This window comes from Helicoverpa armigera, chromosome 10 (assembly GCF_030705265.1).
Source record: "Helicoverpa armigera isolate CAAS_96S chromosome 10, ASM3070526v1, whole genome shotgun sequence".
NCBI classification, from domain to species: domain Eukaryota; kingdom Metazoa; phylum Arthropoda; class Insecta; order Lepidoptera; family Noctuidae; genus Helicoverpa; species Helicoverpa armigera.
In genome coordinates, this window is record NC_087129.1 from 6,325,875 (window position 1) to 6,347,424 (window position 21,550).

The 21,550-nt window shown below is 36.4% G+C and overlaps 2 protein-coding genes across 2 annotated transcripts in view; both read left to right on the top strand.

Moving 5' to 3' along the window:
* Positions 1 to 1,005: 1,005 nt before the first annotated feature.
* Positions 1,006 to 7,511, top strand: LOC110372340 (probable glutamine--tRNA ligase). Its single transcript, XM_021328967.3, has 12 exons — positions 1,006 to 1,171; positions 1,295 to 1,693; positions 1,773 to 1,884; positions 2,109 to 2,477; positions 2,693 to 2,880; positions 3,086 to 3,312; positions 3,662 to 3,798; positions 4,220 to 4,391; positions 5,496 to 5,733; positions 6,070 to 6,215; positions 6,602 to 6,791; positions 7,394 to 7,511. Exons 1-12 carry the CDS (start codon positions 1,055 to 1,057, stop codon positions 7,439 to 7,441), a joined length of 2,343 nt encoding a protein of 780 aa, XP_021184642.3. The 5' UTR covers positions 1,006 to 1,054; the 3' UTR covers positions 7,442 to 7,511.
* A 358-nt stretch (positions 7,512 to 7,869) lies between these two features.
* LOC110372271 (MAP kinase-activating death domain protein) overlaps positions 7,870 to 21,550 on the top strand; it is a 32,057-nt gene continuing 18,376 nt past the window's right edge. The window contains 8 exon segments of the mRNA XM_064036467.1: positions 7,870 to 8,061; positions 17,938 to 18,145; positions 18,460 to 18,640; positions 18,752 to 18,893; positions 19,314 to 19,461; positions 19,979 to 20,136; positions 20,583 to 20,833; positions 21,238 to 21,490. Coding sequence (XP_063892537.1) covers positions 18,044 to 18,145; positions 18,460 to 18,640; positions 18,752 to 18,893; positions 19,314 to 19,461; positions 19,979 to 20,136; positions 20,583 to 20,833; positions 21,238 to 21,490 — 1,235 coding nt within the window. The 5' untranslated portion in view covers positions 7,870 to 8,061; positions 17,938 to 18,043.

The window sequence follows — 21,550 nt, forward strand, 5'->3', positions numbered from 1 at the left end:
CGGTCAGAATAAGGTTTCCGAACTAAAAATTGAGCTAAGAGAGAAGGTGCAAAAGTCACTGGGACTAAGGAAAAGCTTGTTGAAAAATTTGTTAACACAATATGATTTAGTTTTTTTTATTTACTCAACCGCAATAGTAAAACAATAATGCAGTGCTTTAATTATAAAATAAAAAAAACACTAAAATCGTTCACTATTCATAGTAAAGATAAGCACTTTGACAGTATTGGACCTGACGACTCGGTGCTGCCACCTCGTGGATTGCCATTTTAGAAAACCCTCATTCAAAATTATATCTCGTAATAAATAGTAGGTACCTATCTTGTAGTAAGCAGACGGTCAGCTACCTCTACAAAGCTTTATTTTTCTTGCTTTTTTAGAAACTTACACAAAGCAGACCGGAGTCTTAAAGTCGGCGGTGTTACATCTTCATTCCCGGGAAGGCACGTATAGCCGGCGTCGTAGATTTCCTACGCGACCTCTTCAGTAGCAGTCGTTGTTCTTATGTAAAAATTCCAGGTCAGAGGCCATCAGGCATTTGAACTTGAAAATTCACACTAAACAGTTGTCATAAGATAACTGATGTTCATGTTATCGGTGAACTTGGGCCTAAGTCGATTAAAACCTGCAGATCACGCGATGAGAAGAAGAATAGGCAGTACATTACATTTACATTGCTTAATAATACATAATGTGGGTATAATCGCTATTATTTATATTTTAATGTCTTTTAGGTTACATTTTCCATACACAATTATGATAGAAAAGCATAGGTAGGTACAGTCATTTTGTTGCCACGGCTGACTGGGCTTATATTAAACCGTAAACCACTATTATCTGTTTAGCCTTTAGTCCTCACTTAACTCTTGCTATAATGGAACGTATTATAATTTCACGTCAGTAATGACAGTGACAGCAGTGACTGCCACTCTGACATTGACACTGTGACAGTCACAGGACAGCACAGCTCAGCTGCGATTTTTTTGTGAACATTGATGAGAGTTAACGTTCACGTTTAGAGTATAAATAAATAGAAATTGGTTGTAAAATTAAGATGACGCCGGAGGAAACTATAGAGAGATTTAAGCTTTTAGGCCTTAACGAACAAAAGGCAAAAGAAACATTGAAAAACGCCAACGTAACCAAGTATTTACTTGCCGCATTAAATGAGGTTAGAACTTTCAAATTCTTTACAATTACAATACTTTTACTTTTAACGATCAATGATAATTAAGTTAATTCTCGTCTATAAACAGTTAACATTAAAGTGAAACTATGTTAATTGATTTCTTAGGTGGACGTAGCGAAATTGCCAGCTGGCGCCGGAATGTTGATATACCATCTGGCAACAAAGATCAAGCCGCAGATTGCCGATAAACTAGCATTTGTTTGCGATTTCATCGCTAAAGGCAAGCTTGACTCGACTCTGAGAGTTGATGCAGCCTTAGAGTACCTTATCAGTCATGTGAACGAGGGCAATGTAGACGTCAGTGCGTTTGAACAAGCCTGCGGCGTTGGTGTCGTGGTCACGCCGGAGCAAGTCGAGCAGGCTGTGGAGAAACACATGGCGCAGTACAAAGCAGAGTTGTTGGAGAAAAGGTACAGGTTTAATGCTGGTATTGTAATGCAAGCCGTGCGAGCAGACCTACCATGGGCTGACGGAAAAGCCATAAAGAATGAAGTTGATGTTCAGGTGAGATTAATAAATTCAAAGTATGTTCTTAATTATTAAATAAACTGTAGTGTTATTTTAAATTAATTGTGCTTATTAGATTTTAGATCTGTTGGGCCCTAAAACGGAAGCAGATCTAGCTCCTCCACCAAAAGCAGAAAAGAAACCGAAGGGAGACGCCAAGAAAGCCGCCAAGAAAACAGATGATAAAGGTATGCTTATTTTGTATATTATTATTTGAAATGGTATATAAACCGAATCTTTAAGTAATTCATGATGAAATAAGATTTTGTCATGTATTTTCTTGTGATGAATAAGGTAGCTGCATCTGTGACAAATAAACCTACCTTCCTACCTATTAGAAAGGTGCTTAGTGTAATCTAAGCTTAAAATATTCTAGAATTAAATATTAATGGTTACCTCCCTCTAATTCCAGCAACAAAATCAGCGGAAAAACCTGAATCATCAGATGACATTGGCGGTGCTACATCTATCTCAGAGTTGATGAAAAAGTTGCCATTCCATGCTCCTGGCGAGAACTTCAAGTCTGATGGTTATGTCGTTACAAATGATACTAAACGATTACTTGAGGAGCACCTTAAAATTACTGGTGGAAAAGTGAGGACCAGGTTCCCTCCTGAACCAAACGGTATTTTACATATTGGACATGCAAAAGCCATTAATATTAATTTTGGTTATGCGGCTGCTCATGATGGTATCTGCTTCCTAAGGTATGATGATACCAACCCTGAGAAAGAGGAGGAAAAGTTCTTTGTGGGTATCAAAGACATGGTGGAGTGGTTAGGTGAGTGATAAAGTATTGCAGTCTTTACTTACTAACCATAAAATATATAAACTTTCTTATATTTTTTTTTATGTTTACTAATTTTTCCTAATCCTTCTCCGTGTGAGAGGAGGCCTGTGCCCAGCAGTGGGACGATAAATAGGCTGTAACTAACTAATTTTTTAAGTTAAATGACCATTAACGGCTAAACTTTAACTTTAAAATGTGGTTTCCAGGTTACACCCCATACAAAATCACCCACTCATCAGATTACTTTGACCAGCTATATGAATGGGCGGTTCAGTTGATTACCAAGGATCTTGCCTATGTGTGCCATCAGAAGTCCGAGGAGATCAAGGGTTTCAATCCACCACCTTCACCTTGGAGGAATAGGCCTGTTGAAGAAAGCTTGCAACTATTTGAGGTATGCTATACATACATATATTATTTATATATTTAAACATCTGAATCATAATTTCTCGATGCAATACAGAACACTTTTCTATGAAAAACATTGATTTCAATATAATGTTTAAACATAAAAGTAAGCTTGCAGATATAAGGCGTCCCAAATGTATGACATTTACAAGTATCACTAATACTAAATGGTAAACATTACCCTACTCTAGGACATGAAAAATGGGAAAATTGATGAAGGAGATGCCACCTTACGAATGAAGATTACCCTTGAAGAAGGTAAACAGGACCCTGTGGCTTACAGGATAAGGTTCAAGCCTCACCACCGAACTGGGCACAAGTGGTGTATCTACCCTACCTATGATTACACTCACTGTTTATGTGACAGTATAGAGCACATCACCCATTCATTGTGTACCAAGGAGTTCCAATCAAGGAGGTTAGTATGCTATACAATTATTTATACTTTCCTAATTTAAAAAAAAAAAAAAAACGTTTTGAGCCTATTAATCTACAACAATGGTATTCAAAGAAAGGTGTACATAAGTTGTGTAAGCTGAAATGACGCATCCCACTAGCACCTTTTAAGTGCGTCTCTATAAATATGGTAGGCAGTGGGGAGCGTCATTTCAGCTATAGTTTGCGGGTTTCAGATTCTTTTAGATTTTTCTGCCTTTTTATACATGCATCAAATAAATGACTTGTTAAACATTTTTAATGTCAAGTTTTTGACAATAATTAAACCGAAAAGTTTAACACATGACTTATTTCTAAACCTCTTTTTACAGATCATCCTATTACTGGTTGTGTAATGCTCTGGGCATCTATTGTCCTGTGCAATGGGAGTATGGTCGTCTCAACGTAAACTACACTGTGGTGTCTAAGAGGAAAATTGCCAAACTTATTGATGAAAAGATTGTTAACGGTAATTGTATTTATTAACATTCTATTTTTAATTATGCTGTTTTTGACATTCTTCAAATCATGACATGATTGGTGTCCTAGACCAGTGATACTCTAGTCGTTAAGGCACCTGCAATAAAATTATTTATGCTCATGCTCAGTACCTTGAAGTTACTAATTTGACCAGTAGTATTTTCGGAGTTTTTGCTCGTGCAAATAGATCCGCAATACATTTCGACAGCATGCATTGTACAGCTATGGTGACTACACCACAATACAAGATGCATAAATCTATAATACAACTTATATATGTAGTTCTCTCACCTGTTTTGCACATATTTTTTTATATTTTGCTATGTATTTTTAGGTGATCAGTTTTGTGTGCGTTTGAGATTCAGAGAGCTCAAGATTTTAAATCTTTTTTTCCTGCTTTTCTTGTGTAGACTGGGACGACCCAAGACTGTACACTCTGACGGCGCTGCGGCGCCGCGGCGTGCCGGCGTCGGCCATCAACTCGTTCTGCGCGGCGCTGGGCGTGACGGGCGCGGTGGGCGCGGTGGACCCCGCCATGCTGGACGCCAGCATTCGAGATGTACTCAATAATACGGCGCCTAGGTATGTTGTTTATAATATTTAGGTATCATGTATTTATAATGAGCAGCAAAGTGGCACTACAGGAAGCCCTAGTAGAAGTTTCGACGAAATAGACATGTCTTTGGTAGTTCTTACGGGGATTATAAAGCCAGAAAGTCTTACAAGCTTTCTTACCAAGGTGCCTATGGACCTTGATTGAGGACTTGAGGAGGTGGCAACATATTTTGATAAGGTTTCAAAAAGGCTGGAGAAATTACGATGATAATTATTTGAATCTTTTTCCTTATTAATCCTAAGTAAACCAGCTGACTATGAACAAATGATTTCATCTATCTATTCAGGTCATCGATGCTATTTTGTAGTTTTTATGAATATAGCCGGACACGCCCACGTACCGCAGAAGACTCATGTGCATTGACATTTACGTAACACAAAGTCATTTTAAAAGGACCGACATAAATATTCCATTATCCTTGCAATGTTATCGCGAACACGCGAACAGTTTTACATGTCATTTAATTTCAAGGGTAGCTGATAAAATGTTGCAGAACTTTAGTTGTACGAAGGTTTAGAATATTTAGGATGGATGACATTAAAAGCTTGCAATACACGTGACATCTTTGTGCTATATACTTTTATTGAGATAACAAAGTATTGTAACAGTAAGTAACAAAGTTTGTTCACTTACAATGTTAGTTATTCTTTGTTCCTAGCAATTAGTTGTCCATAAGTGTGTCATGGCAATTGCTCGACAAGGTATTACTTATATTTGCTTCGGGGAAAGCGAATAGGTATTGTTTTTTTTTTTTCAAATTATGGGGTGGACCTCGGAAGACTTATCTTTACAAGCCTTGAGATAATTATTCTTACTTACCATATTAGATTTTCTTTTTTTTATTACTCTAATATAACAAAAGTTAGGTATAATTTATCTGTGAAGGCTTGTAATTAGCAATCTGATTATCTAGTTTAAGTTTAAATAAGAATATGTTATTAGTATGTAAGCCTTCATCATCATCATCATCATCATCAGCCTATAGCAGTCCACTGCTGGACATAGGCCTTCACTAAGAAAAAATAAAAAAGGTAAAAAGCTAAACAATTTAAATGGTGATTTTGTTTCAGAGTCATGGTAGCACTGGAGCCGTTGAAAATAACAATAACGAACTTCCCTAGCGACAAACCCATACAAGTTACAGTACCAGACTTCCCCAATGAGCCTGACAAAGGCACTCACACAGTCACACTTAGTAAAGTCCTTTATATTGAAGCCACGGACTTTAAGGAAGAACCCGAGAAGGGGTACCGGCGGCTGACGCCGAAACAAACCGTGGGCTTGCGACATGCTGGCTATGTTATTAAGGTAAAATAAACAACATTTTCTAGTATCTACATTTAGGTTTTAGTATTTTTTTCAACTGTGCTAAATAGGTAAAATTAAAAAAATACCTACATTTATATTTTAGTAAATGTTTTAACTTTAGTATAAGATGTTACGCAAAATGTTACTTTTTAAAGTACGCAAAATGTTCTGCTGACGTAATCAAAAGTAGGTAGATTCTATTTACGTTTCGGAAAAATTTACGCAACAGAAGTCCTACTAAAGCGAAAACTTGTTCTTATTAAAAGTATTAAATTAAATGCCCTAAATAGCGCTCAAACATTTCCACGAGTTTCAAGTTTTTTTTTCTTTATTTAGGTGTCTAAAGTAATCAAGAGCGCAGACGGAAAAGTTACCGAAGTAGAATGTACCGCGGAAACGTCTGAATCCGCTGAGAAACCGAAGGCTTTCATTCACTGGGTGTCCGAACCAGTCACTGTCGAAGTCAGATTATATGAACCTCTGTAAGTATATTATATGTGTTTTTATGTTATCAGTTTAATTAATTTAATTTACCTGCAATGCTTCGTTCTTGAAGCATTGCAGGTAAATTAAGGTAATTATAAAAAAGACAGGCATATTTTCTCTGATATCCATCCGTTGACATTGTCGTCACAGCCTAAAAACGGCCAATGCTGAACAAAGGCATCCCCGAGCTAGGGGATTTCGGGATCTGCCCATATTCATCACACGGGGCATGCAGTACCCAATAGCTAGAATGTTGACGAATGGACAGTTGAAATTATCTATTGAAACCAAAACCTCATACTTAACAGTCACAATTTCGACGCCTTATACAACAAATGATAAAAGAATTTTCCAGAAATAAATCCAAATATTTTGTATCTAGATTTAAACATAAAAACCCGGAGGATCCAAGCGAGGTGCCTGGCGGGTTCCTGTCAGATTGCCGCGAAGACACGCTGAAGATCGTCAACGCTTATGCCGATGCTTCTCTCAAGGGAGCCAAGGTCTACGACAAGTTCCAGTTTGAGAGAATCGGCTTCTTCTCCGTAGACCCTGATAGCACTGCCAACCATGTGAGTCTTTATACATATTACTATGTTCATCATTTTGAGATTTTAAGTTCGTATTTTTTATTACGTCATTATATTGTATTTAGTTGTTCACCGCCGTTTCACCCGGTCCCCAAGAGAAGTACTCCCCGCTCTCGGACAAAAATAGATTCCAGGTTACTACCTAGCTGTATACCAAAATTCGTCTCAATCGGTCCACCCGTTTTACCGTGAATCATCAAATATCCATCCATCCAAACAAACTTTCTCGTTTATAATAAATGTTTGTGTGATAATTGTTTCCCCTATTCAACAAACAAGAAACGTAATAAGCTGTCTTAATTTGATTGATGTTGCCCTCAAACAAAATAATGAAGTTGGGACTGTCGATTAACACTAAATACCCTCACCCCACTTATAGCCAGGGACGACAGTATTGATCAATTTTATTTGCCAATTAATAGTTACATCACCAACAAGAAACTCGCCAGTGTACTAGTAAGTACATATTTCGGTACCATTTATGTAAGATACATTTCATTGTAGGTAGATCGTTTTTTTTTTGTTGAACTTCCATATTTTTGTGAACAAATTCAACATCAATCATTGTTTCTTGTTTTTTACAGATGGTGTTCAACAGAACCGTTTCTCTCAAAGAAGATACAGGAAAATAAATACTTTTAAATGTAATGAAATTATCAACCATTTTCTATTTAATAAATTTTTAATATTTATTAAGAAACGTGTTTCATTAAAAAATACTAATAATTAAGACCCTAAAATTAAATCATTCAATTAGCCAAAGTTTAAACTCCTGAAATCTACAAGTGTCTCATAAAATACGATAAATGTCATCAGCTGCAATAGTCGACCAACCGTAACCAATCCCTTCGACATTACATACCCGTACACATAGCTAAACCTGAAAGGACATTTTCTAAATAGATTAAATTACATTGAATTTTCCGACACACTACCCGTGAAAAATGGCCGTTGATGTTCAAAGTGGTGGCGCAATGGATTGTTAAGTTATTGTGAAAGTAGTATGAGGTGGCGAGTAGACGGGTGGGCAGGACCGCGCAAGTCGGCGCGGCGGGCGACGGCGCGGCGGGCGACGGCGCGGCGCGTATCGAGCGTGGGCGGCCGCGCATGGCACTCCACTCGCCTCCGCCATCCCGCGATATGCACTACTACGCGGTTACATCTCGTACTCAAAACCGACACGCACGATATCACGTTATTGCGCGCGACGTGCTTACCATGTAGAAACTATACAACCTCACGTAAACTTAAGGTAAGCCCTAGTTTCACTACTAGCTCCATACTTTTGTGTTCCCCTTTACAACCCTGAGATTTTCTGGTTTGCTTAACGATGTTCATTACCACTGACCGGTGGAAAGTGGTTCAAGTGCGTCATGTTGACGTGTGTCTGACGTAACCCACTGAAATAACTACTGAAAAAATAGATCTATATTGTGATTTTACTGCACTCATCACTTTTACATTTAATGGGTAGGTGAAGTTACTGGTCACCTTGAGTAACGTACCACCGTACACTGCTTATGTATGTTCGCTATATTCCTTGATGTTGCTATTATATATCTTTAAATTCTTCATGAGATTCTTGGTAACTTGTAGTAGTATAGTGTCCTTTGCCAGTGTAGTAGGTATATTCAATGTTTATATAAGTACGTATAGGTACTGTCAATTTCGATCTGAAGGAGCGGTCTTTCATACATAACAATGGTGTGTATAGGTTTAGATGGTACCTACAATACTTTACTTAGGTTTGCTTTAGATATACAACTGCTAGTGAATCGAGGATATAATCATATCTCGTTAACTCGTATTTGAATTGGAGACATACTAATAAATTGGATCTTTAGATAAGCCTTTTCAGTTTGAACGTCCGGATTCTTAGTTATTTCATTTCTGATCGAAGCATGAAATGTTACCACTTCATAAAATGTGATTAAGTTTTTGACCACTATTGAGTATTTATAGAAATGTATAATTAAAGCTTTGAACTATATCTGTACAACAATCATACAGAAGATTTATATACCTATTAAGTATTTCCTCCTTGACTTATTTCAAAAAGAATAAAATAAGAGTAACAGTAAAACCTCTGTATATTTTATTAATACCTTTCAATGTCAAAACATACAAAACAAGTAACTACTACAGTAGTAACAAAAACTAAAATACAACATCCCACAACTATATTATTGTTTGCGTCGCGAGCCACTGGAGCTTATCTCGCGTTATCAGCTGTAACAGCATTCGCTTGAAAACCGAAATGCTGGTGCGATTACTTAAATGGAACGCGATTTGCATATCTATGAGTACTCTATAGAACATACGTTACACACCATCGATTGTTTTAAAAACGTCGTATTTCACAATCATGTAATGCGATACGGGTAAAACCATTAACTACATATTTAATGCCCGGTTCCAAGAACGATTCGTTTTACTTATTTGGTAGTTCTTTGGCAAAAGCCTCGTGGAATAAATTCCAAAAGTTAGCGAAACTAATAATTTGTTTTAATATGAACCGGGCATAAAACTACTGCAGTTACGATAAATACATGAGTAAATGTTGATTTAGCGTGTTCCCAGCTAGCTTGTCAAGTATTTATTCATTGAATACCAGTTATTTCTAATGAAACGTCGGCATCGCATTGTTTCATGGAAGCCAAGCCACAATGAATCTGCGAAATGCACCCCTCTCAAAGAGAATTAGGTTTGGTGCACTTCTGTGTATATTCTGAAGCTAGTAGCTTTTACAGTTAACTTGGTAATGTAAAGTAAAAGCCACGCTTAACTGCTTTGTTAAGAGCTTTCAAGGTTCAAATTTAATGGGTATGCATGTTTCTAACGTTAAAATCTTCTGTATCTCGTGTTCTAGACACACGGCAGTGTGTCCGCCAAGTTCGAGCAAAAAAAGCGACACACCGGCCGTGGGTTATATTACACGAACCATTTCGGGCCAAATTCGACCCCCCTGTAACTCAAAATCTATTTTATTTACGCAATTCAAATTTCTAGTATCTGTTGAGACCCCCTCACTTATCTAAAATACAAAATTTCATTAATATACCTATTGTAGGTCTTGAGATATTGACGTCAGAAAATCGCTATTTTTACTATACACTCACTGACTGACTGATTCACTGACTCACTCATCAAAAACCTAGACCACTTCCAATGGTCGTATTGACTTGAAATTTGGCATGGAGGTAGGTCTTTATGTCAAGGTAAAGGGAAAAATCTGAAAATGGCCAAGTGTGAGTCGGTTTCAAAATAATTAAGGGGTTTTATACCCGGTGTAAATTTATACCCCTAAGGAACTAAAACGAACTAAAATTATCTATATTTATATAATATATCTTCGCATGGTACAAAGGTTTGTATTTAGTCAAAGTAAAGTAAAAATCTGAAAACGGCCAAGTGTGAATCACTTTCGAAGATAACGAATGTGTAACTTTGATCCACGAACATAATATATGATAACATGTCATGTCAGTCAGTTGGTAAATCTAGTCCATTTAGTTAAGCTAGTTCGTTTCTTTGTAAGAAACATAGTGCATGTAAAAAAATCTAAAAGATAGTATAAATGAGACATTTCTTTAACTAACTTCATCATAAGAAAAAAATAAAATAAACAACCTTACAAAAATAAATGAAATCCCACCCAAAACAAAAATGTGAAAGACTGCCAAGTTCGATAATATGGGAATGCTTCGCCTATAAAAGAAGTGAGATCTGAATACGTACCAAGTTCCATACACATACCTCAATTAAAAATAGTTATTTTTTAATGATGTTACTTGGCAAGTTTTAATAGAAAATTAAATACTTGATTCGTTACGTTTAGTAGGTTTATAACAAGGTGTATGTAAACTTGCCAAGTAACATCATTAAAAAGTGACTATTTTTAATTGAGGTATGTGTATGGAACTTGGTACGTATTCAGATCTCACTTCTTTTATAGGCGAAGCATTCCCATATTATCGAACTTGGCAGTCTTTCACATTTTTGTTTTGGGTGGGATTTGATATTACTTTAACCTATTTATAACGTCTTACTATTAAGCTGAGAAGAAATTGGTTGGAAGAATGTATTGGAGTTTGGCGTAGTTCATTTAAAAACAAATCTTAAAATGTTGACGGAAACAGGAATAAAATAATAGGTATACATGTATTTATTGCTTAAATCTTTTAACTTATTGATCGGTGCGATCCGACCCTACTCAATTACGCTCGTGGCAGGCGTCCTAGAATAATAAAAGACGATAAATTTTAATGTTATCTTGATTAAGTAACACTGAAATGGCAACAGAATCATAATACGTAGTAATACATTTATTGGCCTCGTAGTAGACGATTAATAATTAATCTAATAAATTGACTCTAATAGGGATGACAAACTAATTTCTCAAATTCAACTGACTATCGATCACTTAAAGACGATTTGGCACAATAAGGGACAAGATATTGCCTATCTTATCGAATCAATGCACAAATATGCCGGTTACGACGCCTACGCCGTAGCAACTCTATGACGTAGCAATTATCTAGTTTACGTAGCATTTTTGTTGGCGTAGTATTTTCGTAGTCCTCTGCCGTTTGCACGCGTGGCTTAATTTGGTATGCCATGGTAGGAGAAAATTAAATTCATTTGCACAGTTGGGCTCGTTTCAAAGGAAGGAATAATTTAATTATGAATGCTTTTAAGTCTTTTAAACCTGCTGCCGTGTAGATACTTATTTACACAGGCGGGGTGGGAAATAAGTGTGATGTATCACTACCTCTAAAAGAATTAATTTTAAATTAGTTAGTATCACTGGTAATGCAATTTGAATAGATTTTTTTATGAATAGGCTGGCTTGCAGCTTACTACTACAATAATTTAAAAGGTTTTAAATGATCAATCGCAAGGTTGCGTCACTCGCAATTCCAATTACGGACTCGGGCGGCTTAGAAAAATATTTCCAGAATAGGTCTCTTGATTAGTTCCATTCAATGAAAGTCCTCCGTCCTACTCTCATTTATCGTGCAATACCCTTTCACAATAGCCTGAGCCCTTCCTTTTCAAATGTAGGAAATTATATTTTGCGTTGTACGTACGCACCTATAATAGGTATTCCCTAAAAGTTATAATGACCTGATAATATTATTTTTTCCGCAAATTATTATTATCAGGGCAGGAGGATGATGAAAAGGTGCCAAAATGAAATTTAAGGCTTAGGTTTTAATTACGGCCTTTTGGCTGTAATGAGGTTGATTAAAAAACGTTAATGTTAGTCAAAGTGTTAAGGCATCATAAAAATGTCACATTAATGAATGATCTTTGAAGGGAACTTTTAATTCATTAAAGCCAATGTAGCCTTATTTCGATGAAAATATGTTTCGAGTGTGGTCCCGAGAGACTCGCCTGTCGTAGAGACGACCCTTGTCGCAAACTGTGGCTGTATTGTAACCTCGCTTTAATTTAGGGATCAAGGGCGCACGTGATGGTCATAATAATATGACAGATGATTAATGTGTCCAATCCCATGTTGTTTTTGCAGTTGCGTTAATATGAAATCTTGATGGATTTTTAGGATTGTGGGCGATTTAAGAATTCTTTGTGAACGACCACAGATGGGGCCAGTACCTACTTATTAAGTTTAGGTTTTAAGTAAAACTTTTAATATTGCCTTTAATACATGTCACTTTCTTACTAAAAACGTTCAAAGTAACAACATTATTTTCATTTCATTACTTAATATTGAGCAATAAGAAACCTTAATCGATGTTACTAGCCCAGTTGGACGAGTTCCCCGAAAATTAATCTAGATGCTGAAATATTCCGCTCGTCGGTACAGCGCTTATAGATATTATATTGGCACAACCCCAATTAGGTTTTATATCTGCTCGATGGGAGCCTACTTCTTATATTTCAGTATGTACACTTATGTACTTGGAAATACCATTCTTCTTATTAACAGGAAAATAAAAAAAAAAATGTAGATACGAAATACTCAATGTCTCATTGGCCAGTATTAAGGAGCGCTCAACGTTTCGTTCCCCTCTGCTCGACAAGATTTTGACATATGACTTTACCGTTGATTCGGCGGGATATTTTGAATCGCGACATGGAAGTCAAAAATTTGTACTAACTTTCAACACATGAATTCTAAGTCCGTAATGCCTGATCAGAAGTATTTTAACTATAACTTTAGAGCTCACTTATTTGACAACAATGTGCAAAGGTCAAATGGGGTCAGTTAATTCAGAAAAAGATAATAATTACGGTGTTTTTAAGTCTATCGAAAAGTTAGGCATTTCAAATTTGGTGAAAACTTACCAATAAATAATCGCATCACTTTCTCAAACACAACACAAACGTCATATTTATAACATTTTCAATCCGTTGCAATACATTTCGTGCACTTATTTATGTTCAATAACTAAAAAATCAGCACATAAAATACACAATAAAAATGAACAATTTACAAGATCAAAGAGAAGTAGACTTTGGAATGGAGTATGTATTTTTTTTTTCAATCAGCGGTGTGCATTCGATACCTTAATCGGATATTTATTATAAATAATCGAATACCAATTTTATATATACATACCTATTTTTTAATAGCAACTTATTTCAATTTTATTTATTAATTTTAAATTATAGGTTCAATTTGTTTTGTTGTTAAGAAAAAGATATTTAAGTTTTATGAAAGTTTTAGCATTAAATTTTTATATGTATTATTTATTTTGGTGTTGCGTCATTTGTAATAATTTTTAACTTTAATTGAATTTTTATTACCTATTACGGAATTTTAATTTATTCTTATATTATTTCTCAACATTTCTAAGATTTTTGTTTCGGCGGAGGGTAAGCCTGGTGTTCTGAAATATAATGCAATTTGTAACTACCAAAGTAATGTACTTATTTGATGATGAGAAACAATAATAATAATTGATTGATTTTAAAGTCACCAAATATTTTTAACCGAATCCCAAAAAGGAGGTGGATCTCAATTTGGATGTTTGTTTTTGGTCGAAAGGGTATATTCCCCATATTTGTTATTAGGTCTAGGATCTGATGATGGAAACCTTGAGAAATCGAGGGCAACTCTCGAAAATTGTAAGCATAGATAAGGTTATAACTTGACACTCAGATGTATGTCTGATAACACTATGAAACAGTAAAGGTTTGGAGCTGACCTGATGATGGAGACCAGAGAAGGTCGAGGGAACTCGACAACCGAACTTCTCTCGTCTACATCTCCTTCACTGTTGCAGAGGCCTCGTAAATACGAATAATATAAGCACAAACACGAGAAAGTTTAAATATTCAGTTGTCGAGTTCCCTCGACCTTCACTGGTCTCCATCATCAGGTCAGCTCAAAGCCTTCACTGTTGAATAGTGCTACCAGGCAAACACCTGAGTGATAAGATTTCAACCTATGTATTTCTGCAACTTTCGAAAGTCGCCCTCGATTTCTCAAGGTTCCATCATCAGATCCTGACCTGATGATAATGGGACCACCTCGGAAGTATACGCTATCAAACAAAAAAAGAATCATCAAAATCGATAAATAAATGGCTGAGTAATCGCGTAACAAACATACGAAAAAATGGTCAAATTGAGAACCTCCGCTTTTTGGGAAGTCGGTTAAAAATAAGTCGGCGGCGGCCATCTTTCCTTCTTGGACCAGCTTTCGATGAACAGCGAACTATTTGCCCTTTCAAACAATAAAATCGTCATAAAATTTTGCGATAACTACACCTAACTACGGCTCTCGTCAAATTGCTTTGCCGCTCAGTTAAAAGTTGGAAGTAACGAATCGCCTTAAGTTTGGCAGGTCTACAGGAATCCTGCACATAAAACACCGAAGAAATAAATAAGTCTTCATTTGCCGTCTTCAGAAACCCTAAAACCGAAGATTATTTTATTCCGGCTACAACGTATTTTCTACCACTGATTTTCTAGCATTTTTTCAAAATAAATTTACTTTTCCTAATTTATTTTCAGATTATGGTAAGTATACAAAAGTGCAATTTAGTAATATTATAATATCAAATAATATAAAATTATTAAATCGATTCTTTATTTTAACGAATCGGATCATTCGATGCAAAACTTCTATCACCGTCGCCATCTTGTCTATGCGTCTTCAAATTTAAAAAAAAACAACTAATGTAAACAAACATGGCGAGTTCGATCAGAATTCCCGGTAATTACGATTGGATTTTAAAAAGGTATATTTCTAACGGGATGCTAAATATGAAAGGTTTGAATGCGTAAAAATAATTTAAATTTATTTAGTTATTTTATTTAGTACTCACAAATGTGGTTTGATTGGAAAGAAAATAAATATGAGCGTAAATAATTAGGAAAGCATATGACTGATTCGCAGACCCCAATTGGGGTCTAAACCGAGCTTACGGTGACATTGATGTTCAGACCCCGATTGGGGTCCGCTACGGATTTGACGGTTAAAATGTTCGAAAATGTTTATACAAGAAAAAAATACATATAAATAGGCTGTTTGGAGGAGTGCTTTAGTCTAAGCAAAGCGCGGGAACCATAGATTTGTTGAAGTTGCGAAATGAAATCGGATTTTCTGGGCTTACGTATCTTTAATTAATAGCTGGTTCTTGTTTAGGGCAATCATTACTTTTCTTAAAGGTTGGTCATATTTGGGACAAAAAGTTTTTTTATCCGTCCGTATTTTAGATTGATGAGTTAGCAAGTTGTTTGCAGTTTGCGATAAGTTATAGGTAATCACAAAATTTAGGATTTTCAACATTAATTTCTTCATCCATTCTTATTCTACTCATCTAAATAATATTGCTTCTAATTTGTTATGTCTTACTTACTATTACGACTGAAAATATCGATGTTACACGACGCACAGAAATTATTATGTTCTTAAGATACATTTGTGGTCATGAAACAGCGACTATTTCGTATTTATAGTCCATTTTATTATAAGCAGTAAATGTATCTAAGCGTATTTTATTACTTGTTGTTTAATATCAAAAGGCCACAGGGTGTTAACCCCGTAGTGCAAACAACAAAGTTCGTCCTTCTTGTATCCAATTTGTTTCATGAGCATTTTATTTAATTGTCTTTTGCCAAAGTTTTCGTGCCCTTTAAATCTCGTTAAGCTATTTTACTTGTAGCAAACACAAACTTTCGTTAGTTTATCCCTTAAGTTACGTTTAATCAAAAAGAATTTAAGTTGGGTTGTTTACTTTTAACGTTGTTGATTATTTGTAGTAGTTTGGCGGCTTAGCTGTTGTGACCCTTCCAAAATAAAGTCCGAGTGACATTATTATCTTTATGCGTAGGTTTATACATATTGTGATACGTATATTTATCGTGATTGCCACCTACGACTGCCGCCGATGACGTAACATGATACGCAGACGTAGCCGCAATTATCCGAGCTCGTTATGTCAATGCATTTAATGGATTCCCGGAGTACAAGTTACTTGAATGATTTAACTGCACATTTAATTGGGCTGACGTAACTAAATCAATATGTAGTAGGTTTCCGGAGCGTTTAGAGAAGTTGTGTAAAAGTTATAACGCGTTATAACTTGTTTTGTGTAAAAGTTATAACGCGTATAGCGTATATTTACACAACTTCTCTAAACGCTGACCATTCACATTTTAAACTCAGAATAGATATAATTTACATTAAAATTGGTTAGGCCAAAATCTACACTTTACATTTGGGAAAGCGATATTTAAGAGCAAAAACGGAATAGAAATAACCTTTACAAAAATTAGTAAAATAAAGTTAGGACATGACCTTTCCAGCTCATCCCTCGAACGATTATCCTCAAATACATGCAAATAAATTTCTGAAGCGTAACAACATGTTTAGCGTGTTTGATCATAAAGTATGTGCCCTGAATAACATCAAATACCTGACATATAACAACAGGGAAGCTCGGTGTTACATAAAGTAAATGGAGCTCGAAAAATATTCCAATACGTTAAGAGATACTGCATTATACCGCGATGCTTTCAAGGCTTCATCTACCCACACGTTAGAGTACTCCGCGTCCTTGATTTAACTATCATACTGTGCACTATATAGCATTGTGTTTGTATATTATGAACTGCATATTGTTACTAATAAACTTAGGATTTCATAGAGCAATAACATTTTACCGCTTGTGTTATATTTTATGGCGGTTATTTGCACTTGCAGTATCTGCATTTTTATGGGATAAACAAAATTGTGGTTATAAAGGCTACGATATTACGTAGCAACCGAAACGAGCTTTGTTTTTTTAACTGCTGGATAAACTCGCTTTAATTTATTTAGCTTATACTTACCTAAAATCTACTAAGGAATTCAATAAGGTACCACACTTGGGTACAAAGATGACACATAATAATAGCATATCGAGAGCAATTTGGCAACAATCGTATTTTATTTCGGAACCTAGATATAATAACAGTCATGTATGAACATTTGTACCGGGTACTTTCATGCGTGTAACCTCGCTCCCTCTTATATTAATCTTCCTGTTCATTAAGTCTTTTGATGAACAAACTTTATGAAGGCTCTTAAGTGATGTTGGTTTATAGGCAACTGGGATTGTAAAGTTTTGCTACCTGCCATCAGGCTGCGAGCGAGCGTCCCTCGGAAGCGTGTCAAGGCAATAAATGGGTCAAGGGGGCCTGGGCTCACAACGCCGCTTCATACAGGCTATCTTAAATCAATAAATGTACGTTGAATCGGATTGTGTTTTAAGGGGATTGAATTCAATCTGAGATTGTAGATAATAGTCGTGTGAAATATTAGGTTCTTCGTTGGATAAGTACTTTTTTGCGTTTAGGTAGTATCTAGGGTAGGTACCTAATCATTTTCAGAACAATAGATGGAGTTGAAATAAGTATGTCTTTTGTAATCGATAAGTAAAAATAGAATTTGTAAGTGGCTGAAAATTGAGAAATTATTTTCTTTCCTCCAAACTGAAAATCTTACTCTTTGTAATCGGACCCTCGAAGGTTTTACCTGTTGATATCTTTCGGCTTAATTTTAAGTACCTTCGTGAGAAAAGGGATAAACAGGGATAAACATAACGTTTACAAGAAATTGAGGTTTTTTAGTACTTTGTTGATATTAAGACGTTATTCCATTTTGTTTCAGACATATTAATAAAAAAGTGATAATTATGACAAGCAATATATTTTTTAATTATAATGGGTTCGAAAAGGCTCTCTTATAAAAGAAATCAATTGAGCCCCCTACCAATATGGACATTCAGAAGCAACATTTGTGTCCGCGACTGGTGGATTATTTGACTATCGTCGGAGCAAAACCGTACACTTCGGGAAAAGGCCTCGCTCCCGTACAGGTATGAAACTTTTTCTATTATTAGTCATGTATTTATTTTATTCTTAACAAATAATTATTCGCCACAAGAAAAGCATCCTCCTTCTATTTGACCAAAAAGAAAGCAATCATTCTTCTTAATATTATTCCGACCTCCAGATATCTTTCCCAAAAACGGATTTACCCGTGTTTGTGGACATAATGGATGACTCAAGGGATTTACGAAGGGCGAAGATTTTGATAGCCTTGAGGCGTCCTTTATTAACTTAATAAGGGATCTATTATATGAAACGATTGTGTTAGGAAGTATATTTCGTATGTTTTTATTTTGTTTAGGCTCCTGAGTTGCTCCGACGCTATCCGTTGACCAATCACGATGATTTCCCCCTGCCGTTGGACATGGTGTATTTCTGCCAGCCGGAGGGGTGCGTGTCCGTGGGGCCTCGCCGGGCCCCTGGGCACCTCGCCTCCAGGGATACCACTTCTTTTGTCTTTCAACTCACCGATAAAGACTCAGGTAAGTAAATATAAAACTATACTATAAACTTTTTATTTTGATCATTTATCGTTGCTTACGTGTATTTCAATCATGGTTATCAATGACTATTAATCTTAACGTTGTTCTCAGGCAAGACTCGTTTCGGCATCTGCGTCAACTTCTACAGAGCGGTGGAGCGTGCTCAAGTGCCGGGCCCTCGGGAACGAAGCATGCTACGCCGCGAGTCATGGCGCAAGTCCATGGAGAAAAGCTCTGATTCCGCATTCTCCAGGTGAACATAAACTACTTCTGTTCGTGTAAATACAAAATCCAAGAACGATGCTAAAAAGTGGCTGACATCTTTTCCTTTGAAAATTTTAAACTGTAATTGATATTAATATTTTTATTATTAACACGCTTATATTAAGTAGCTTCACTTGGAACTATGTATGTAAGAAAATCTTGTAATCTTAATTCTTAATTAATCTCACTTCCCGGTCTTTGATTATGATGAAATTTTGCACACGCTCTGAGTTATGATGACAATACATAACTATCTAAGAAACGTTATTACAAATCCAATGTTTCGGCCAAACGCGTGATTTTTAGTTTTTCAAATTATTATTTATTTTCAAAATTCTGCATTTTTTTTACTAATACATAGTATTTAATTAGCTCCAGTACTTAGACTAAGACGTAGCGAATGTTCCAGTGACTATAGGAGCAGCAACGTGGCCCCGAGCGACTCGGAGCGCGACTGCAGCGCGACGCTGGCGCCGCGACTTGCGCCCGCGCCGGACTCCGAGAGCGGCGGCTCGCATTCCCATTCACCCAGCCCTAGGGCTACCAGGAAGCGGCAGGTATGAACCAAAGCTTAGCTTTATCCTCTTGAATGCAGCTAATTAGAGAACAATAGAAAATACATTGTTTCTCGCATATCTGCGCACAAGGGGTCGGCATCCAAGGCGTACAAGGGGTTATCATCAGTTAGTGTTACTGTCCCTCATATAGGGGAAGAGGACCACCGAAGAAACGATGGATGGATTGTGTGAGACTGGATATGTTTTGAAAAGAATGTTACTTGCGAGATGACAGCAGATAGAGGAGTATGGAAGGAGAAAACATGCTGTGCAGACCCCAAATAAAATTGGGATAAGGGTAGGAGGATGATGTTACTGTTCCTCATAAAAAAAAAATGTCCTAAGCGGCACAACCGTTAGTTAGACTTACTAAAAACGTTAAGTAGGTACTGTTTAAATAAAGCACGTGTGTTGTTATGCTTTTCAGGTGGTATGATAATTTTAATTGAAAGTAATATTTTTCATTATCACTCCTTTAGAACACATTCACGACTTATTTTATTTTCTTTTGTTACAGAGAGTTCGGAATCATTCCCTAACCTCTCTCTGCCTGCTTTCGCATCACCCATTCTTCTCCACATTCCGAGAGTGCCTATTTATCCTAAAGAAATTGATAGATGCATGCAACGAGTCTTCCAGTCCACGGCGCGTAGGCGCTTCAAGACAAATCCTTAGGTAAGTACTACTTATTCCAATAGCTTATTGATAATTCTGTAACTAGAATACAAGGGTTTACATTTCCAACAAAGAATGTATTCTATTTCTAAGATCCATATTATATATTGTGTGCCCTTGGCTACCTAAATATTTAAAGCAAAGTAAACCATTAATGAAATAATTTTACCTGATAATATAAATAGAAATTAAATTATAATTTTCCTTTGATCCAAACATTGCCTTTAGCATTATTATAATTCTTGAACTTAATTGTGTAGGTACTGTATTCAGAACAAGCGACCTTTACAAGCTTCATAATAAGCCGCATACCATTTAAATATTTCTTTAACCTTTACTATTAGGCAACTATGGCCCATAGGTATACCTTAAATATACACAATGTTATGTAAACTCGATTTTTTTATTTACTTTTTTTATATATATTTTCTTTATTGACATCGCAGAGATACGGTATGGTCAGTGTTAACCGGGCAAGCTTACGACAACACCCCTACGATCGTATTGCACGACGTCAAAGAGATCGAGACGTGGATACTGCGACTTCTGTCCGCGCCTGTACCGGTCCCCGGCAAGACGAGGCTCGAGCTAGAAGTACTGTCGCCGACAGCGCACTCGCCGCTGCTGTTCGCGTTGCCCGATCATACGAGATTCACGCTCGTTGATTTTCCTCTGCATCTGCCTTTGGAACTTTTAGGTAAGTATCTTTTTTAATTAGGTAAATAAATAATAATGGATTTGATATATGATATAAAAAAGTACACCTTTAGTTTGATAAGTTTGGAGAATATATTTTATCTATGGAGGCAACAGGCAACAGGACTTCAATACAAAACCAATTAGCGCCGATACGACTTTAATAGCCACGACAGATTATCCTTAAAGGGGTATGAAAATAAAATCTAAGCCCATTGCTCTGAGAATAAGGCTCTTTATTTGCAGAGACACGGTATAAAAACGCTTAGCTACCTAGAGGTCTCCAGAAATGGATCTCCATTTTTAATAGTTCCTCAGGTTTTGCATGTTACGGACATGCGAGTAAATATATCCGTATCGTGTATACCTATTGCAATGTGTCTAAGTTCAACTATTTCCCTACAGGCGTGGACACCTGCCTCAAAGTACTGACGCTGATCCTTCTCGAGAACAAAGTGGTAGTACAGTCACGTGACTACAACGCGCTGTCCATGTCCGTAATGGCTTTGGTCGCCATGTTGTACCCTCTCGAGTACATGTTCCCCGCGATTCCTCTGCTGCCCAGTTGTATGAGCTGTGCCGAACAACTGCTCCTAGCTCCAACACCTTTCCTGATTGGAATACCAGCGACTTTCCTCACTTATAAGAAGAATTTTAGGTAAGTTTTACCCTTAGTCCCGGTGTCACTGCTAATAATTTCTTCCAGATATAGCTATCT